This window comes from Heptranchias perlo, chromosome 17 (genome assembly GCF_035084215.1).
Source record: "Heptranchias perlo isolate sHepPer1 chromosome 17, sHepPer1.hap1, whole genome shotgun sequence".
NCBI classification, from domain to species: Eukaryota; Metazoa; Chordata; class Chondrichthyes; order Hexanchiformes; family Hexanchidae; genus Heptranchias; species Heptranchias perlo.
The window spans coordinates 58,077,970-58,083,969 of NC_090341.1; the positions used below are offsets into that span (position 1 = coordinate 58,077,970).

Sequence of the window (6,000 nt, forward strand, 5' to 3'; positions counted from 1 at the left end):
AGCAGGTATCAGCGACGAGTACAATCTGGTCACACCCAACATCCACACACACATTCCAACAGATGTCACTTATTGATCAGAACAGTTTCCCCCTCTCTAACCCAGGGACACCAAGGCCAATTGTAGCACCCTTACTGCTGCCTCAGCCGAGATCAAATAACAGATCGGGAATCGAACCTGGGATCTACATACCTCAGCTACTCACTAGATGCTCATTTAAATGTATGATGGACCAATATCTGGTAAAAATCAAGAAAGGTAAGGAAACCAATGTAGCACCAATTACAGTTAGGAAAATACAGAAATGATCCAAGTACCCTCAGGTTTCAAGAGAAAAGCATACTCCAGCATTCTGAAACCTCTAGAGAAACAAATCACAGCTGTAGCAGAAACACTGGGTGAGCACATTTAGTGTTTCAAAGAAACAATACACTAGAACTTAAAACAGGGGGTTAAAAATCCTGTTTTTAAGGAGAACCTCCATGCACTGCTTTCCCAGTTTTACACTCGACATCAGCAGCCATTTTGGGCATGCTGAGCTCCACCGTGTAATATGTAAACTGGGAGTTTTGATGCTCAGAACTAGCTCAAGTTTACAATACAGAAAATGTAAACCTTAACCCAATGGCACATCCTTAAGACCCGCATTTTCAATGACTGACAATATTCTACAACAATGCAAAATACACAAAGCAATTTCAACAATTATGAGAGTCCCCAATACCACAGTACACTTCTAACCTGCTCCCAAACATGCAGTACTCTATCTGCATATGTGAGGTTTTTCTGTCCACGATGCAGAGAATTGTTCCATTAGTGCTGCACACGTAGCACCACATTAGGCAATAGACAAAAATCTAAAGGAGTACATCACAATGTGACAGGACCCCTTGGTATTAAATATCATCCTCTTCAAATAGTGCTTTACAAACTACAGACAAGTTATTCTTAGTTTCTCCAGATACAATAAGATCACTTCTCCGACAGATATACACAATCTAAATCTCATTTATCTAACAACCTCCCTGCACTCATGAACAGACACCTCTTCATGATGAGCAGCTTTCCATGGTTACTATTAGAATGTGAATTCACTGATGTTCATTCCCCCATTTTCAGTTTTAAAAAGGTGTAAGCTCCTTCACAGCAATCTGATTATCCCCATCACTTCATTCTTTAGTCAAAGGCAAGAACATGCTACCATTATAGTAAGTTGTTCACAGCATCTAGAGTGGTTTGAAATGTCCTTAACTCTGTATAGCAGAGAAAAAGGATGTGTTTTCTGAGCACTTGCTCTTAAAACTGATAATTACAGTGAAACTAAAATATGTGAATTTATTAAGGCAAAAGTTACATCATAAGGAAGCGTGATGGACACTATTCCCCTCCTTCCCAGTTCATCCATCCTCATATCACGGGATTTTTAATGAACCACTGCAATCTTCTAAATGCTTCCTTCAAACTAAAGAAAACAACAAAATTGTTTTCAATTGTCATCCCACTGCATGGCAGTGGAAAATGCGTTCCCGTTATACAACCAACTGCTTTTTACCGTATTCTACGTTCATTACTACGCTTTTAAAACTGACCTGATGACAATCACAGAATAAATAGTACACTGCCAATGATGGGACATTTCCCACAGTTGTTGCACTTCCAAGATAAGACCCGTATAACACACTTGTGCCAATGGCATTCATGAATTATAGGTCTTTCATACTCGCCAACGAAACCTGGATACTGTCAAGCCTCATGAATTTTGGGTGATGCCCCAGGGTCATGCCCCTGTAATGGCTGTCAAAACTACACAGTCCCTCACTTCTAGGAAATATTTACCAATGTCAATTTAAAGCAACTCTTTAAATCTGCTTGAAGTTGGAAGTGGAAAAATATCCAACAAAAACAAAAGATGAAGAAATGTAGATGGAAAACAGCACTCTCATTTTTAAAAAAATAAATAAAAGACGTTTTAACAAATTACCAGATGCCCACAGAACAAAACTAGAATACTGACAAAATAAATCAATTCAAAACATGCAATAGCCAATACGCTGGTAAAGTACATGTGACATGCATACATTTAACATTAAAGCAGGGGGTGAAATTCACAATTGCCCAGTAACCCCAGGCGATAGTACACTAGTTACGTTACTTTTTGTTTTAAAAAAGTCCAGCCAGCTATTACTTGATGACAGAGATTACTGTGGCGGCCAGTCATCCCATCTGTAGATGGGGGGGAAAGTGCCATTCAGTAAGAGGAGGAAATCAGCACAGAATGGACTCACTCTAGATCTTGTGTCTCAAGGTGGAGGAATTACCCCCCTTGGATTACCAAACATAATGAGCTGGCTGACTTGGCTATTTTTTTTTTAAAAAGAGAAATTGCATTAAAAACACATTTCTTACCCCCACTTTAAAGTTTTAATCATTACATACTTTGAATTTTTGGTCAAAGTTTAAAGTCATCATTATCTGGAATTTTTTTCTAAATTCTAAGGGAGTGAACAATGTTGGCACTATTTACTGGCATCAAAACATTTGACAGAAAAATAAAATAAAGAGATAACCATACACGTGAATTATCTTATAACAGCATCTGGCAGGCCCTATCACGTGCATTAGGGACTTAATTTGAAAAAGTGTGTGAAGATTGATGGGGTCATTCACTCCCGTAGAATAATGCAGAATACCTCACCAGTGACCCAAGAGTTCCAGGCATACGCGTTTACTCGTGCAAAGGACCACCATAACTCACTCGCGCCCACAGCATTTGTGAGTTATGGGCAACTCACTGTCACCGGTGAGATATCCTCAATGACATATGAGATTACTGCAGATGTCAGGCAGAACAGGAGATCCCAATCAATTTGAACTATTAATTCCATAGAATTTACACTGGGCTTTCAAGTGGACAACCAATTTGCTTTTTAATTTTAAAAAAAATTGCATTTGATCAATATTTTTTAAACCAAACTAATCTGAATATTTATGTATCTTTACTATTCAAGACAACACAACAATCACAAGATCTTTGCATCAAGCTCTAGCGAGTGACGTTTGTACAGAAAAATGTCGGCCAGACATTGCAAATGGAATAAAATTAAAATTTGAAAAAAAAACAATTTTTAAAAAAGTCAGGAGAAACTGCATTTTTAAAGCCAGCAACTACTGAAGTAAGAATATTAACTTGCGGGATGCGGGTAAATACTGAAAAAACACAAAACATGCTGAACATGCTATTTCCAGCTTCAATTGATTTGTATGGATTGGATGAACACAATGGCTCTACGCTAGAATAGGGAACGGGATTGATTCAAGCACACGGTGTTAAGAGTGCTTCATTGGCTTGAGGTCCACCATTCCAAAATAGAAACTGCATTTTCAGAAACTTGTAGCCATTACTAAACAGTGAGTGCATGTTCCCATTAAAGAACCCATGCAGTACCACATTGTAAATTTAGCCATCAATCTTTTAGCACGGGTCTTCAAGTGGAATAAATGCCCGATCAGCAGCTAATCGATTAGATCTTTGACAACGAACTAGGGAATGTCTTTAATTTCACTCTCTTCACCGTCACACCTGACTCTGCATCAGTGTCAACAGCCACTATAGCAGTGATGTAATTGAACCAGGGTCATTGAGGTCACAGAAAAAACTCATTCTATATAGTGAATATAGCCCACTTCCACTTCTCACAATATACTGAGTTGCTGTTGGATATCACACCGGTGACAGTACATAAAATGCTTTTCTTTCACATCAGTGCGAGTACCATAATTCACAAGCACTGCAGGCACAAGTGAGCTCTGGGTAAAACATTTCACAAATGAAAAACAACATGGTTAACAGCAACGTCATTTCTGGCACTGCAGTGAAATACAGAGCACAAGATATCGATTGGACACCCACGTGCTTTCCCAATTGGTAGATGTGAGCAGACTGTATTTAAGTCATGAACACCACAAGTCGTGATCAAAGTTTATGAACAACGCACGGAGTAAAGAAGTTTGCTGCAAATCCAATGGTAAAAGTAGATTTTTGTGCAAGCGGATGTCTTAAACTCGACTGTATTTATTCTGTGATGTACTATTTAATTACGATTTAAACACAGCATTAAGTATAACTCCCACGTGCGTATTATCATTGTTCATTCTCTCAACACGACTCGCAATTACACTGCTCACAGGATCACGTGTGAAAGTCAAAAGCAATGTCACAAAGTAGAACATTTCACAGACGGCATCAGAACATGATGTTTAATAATTGAAGAAAATGCTCAAAACTCTGCTTACAGATAATAAACAGTACCCCGATGGCTGACAGTTTTCCCCGCTTTCTTTCATTTGTGTGAAAGGTAAGTGTAACTCATTCACACCTTTGGCACTCCTGATTTACTGCTCTTTCACACTAATCAAAGATTGTAGGCAAGTTATCCAGTTGAGTTTAAGGTGTCCATTGGGGCATGTAGCTGTGCAGGAACTACACACGTTACCAACTGGAACATGAGCATACACAGTCCCATCATAGCAATAAACACCCACCCCATCCCAAGGAGAGGATACGCCCCATCCAGGGCAGTGCCAACACAGACCCCTGGCAGCATATGCCCCATCCAGGGTAGTGCCAACACAGACCCCCGGCAGCACATGCCCCATCCAGGGCAGTGCCAACAGACCCCTGGCAGCATACACCCCATCCAGGGCAGTGCCAACAGACCCCCAGCAGCACATGCCCCATCCAGGGCAGTGCCAACACAGACCCCTGGCAGCCTACGCCCCATCCAGGGAAGTGCCAACACAGACCCCCGGCAGCATACACCCCATCCAGGGCAGTGCCAACACAGACCCCCAGCAGCATACACCCCATCCAGGGCAGTGCCAACACAGACCCCCAGCAGCATACACCCCATCCAGGGCAGTGCCAACACAGACCCCCAGCAGCATACACCCCATTCAGGGCAGTGCCAACACAGACCCCCCCCCCCGGCAGCCTACGCCCCATTCAGGGCAGTGCCAACACAGACCCCCCCCCCCGGCAGCCTACGCCCTATCCAGGGCAGTGCCAACAGAGACCCCCCCCCCCCGGCAGTCTACGCCCCATTCAGGGCAGTGCCAACACAGACCCCCCCCCCCCGGCAGCCTACGCCCTATCCAGGGCAGTGCCAACACAGACCCCCCCCCCCCCCCCCCGGCAGTCTACGCCCCATTCAGGGCAGTGCCAACACAGACCCCCCCCGGCAGCCTACGCCCCATCCAGGGCAGTGCCAACACAGACCCCAGAGTAAACACCTCACCCAGGGGAGTACCCACCCCGGGGAGGCTAACACCTCACCCTCCCTTGCTTGGAAAGTAGGCCCCCAGAACACCATCCCATTCTACCGCAGCCCCGGCCCGGCCCGGCCCGCGGGTAGAATGGCAGGGCTGCCACTGACGGACACCTTAAACCCGACTCCCGGCCCGTCACTCGGTGCCACGGGAGGAGCCGCCTCTCGCCGCTCGGCCTTTACAGTAATGAGTGGGCGGCAAAGGCCGCTCCTGCCGCGCTCCGCTGAATATTAATGGCCGTATGCCTCCCGGCCTGGCCCGGCCGCTCCTCACCTCGTCCTTGTGGATGTAGGAGGCGGGGATGTAGCCCACCTCCCCGGTGCTGCTCTTGGACGCCAGCCACCAGTGTTGGTTACTCCGCTCCAGGATGACGAAGCTCTCGCCGGCCGTGAAGTGCAGCGAGTGCGGCTCGGCCGAGTGGAAGGTGTAGAGCGCCCGATACATGGCGGCAGTGAGGGGACCGGGATCCGGACCGGACCGGACTCTGGGACTCGGCTCCGAGCTGGGCCGGGGGGTCCGGGGGCTCGCGCTGGGCCGGGGGGTCCGGGGGCTCGCGCTGGGCCGGGGGGTCCGGGGGTTCGCGCTGGGCCGGGGGGGTCCGGGGGCCGGTCGGGGGCTCGCGCTGGGCCGGGGGGGTCCGGGGGCCGGTCGGGGGCTCGCGCTGGGCCGGGGGGG

The 6,000-nt window shown here is 46.2% G+C and overlaps 1 protein-coding gene across 2 annotated transcripts in view; it reads right to left on the minus strand.

Moving 5' to 3' along the window:
* LOC137334329 (NCK-interacting protein with SH3 domain-like) overlaps positions 1-5,769 on the minus strand; it is a 222,808-nt gene extending 217,039 nt beyond the window's left edge. The window contains exon 1 of one of the 2 annotated variants that reach the window (XM_067999025.1): positions 5,599-5,769. In XM_067999025.1, the coding sequence (XP_067855126.1) occupies positions 5,599-5,769 (171 nt within the window). The remainder of the gene's footprint in view (positions 1-5,598) is intronic. The other variant, XM_067999024.1, reaches the window with a different exon arrangement.
* Between the last annotated feature and the right edge of the window lie 231 nt (positions 5,770-6,000).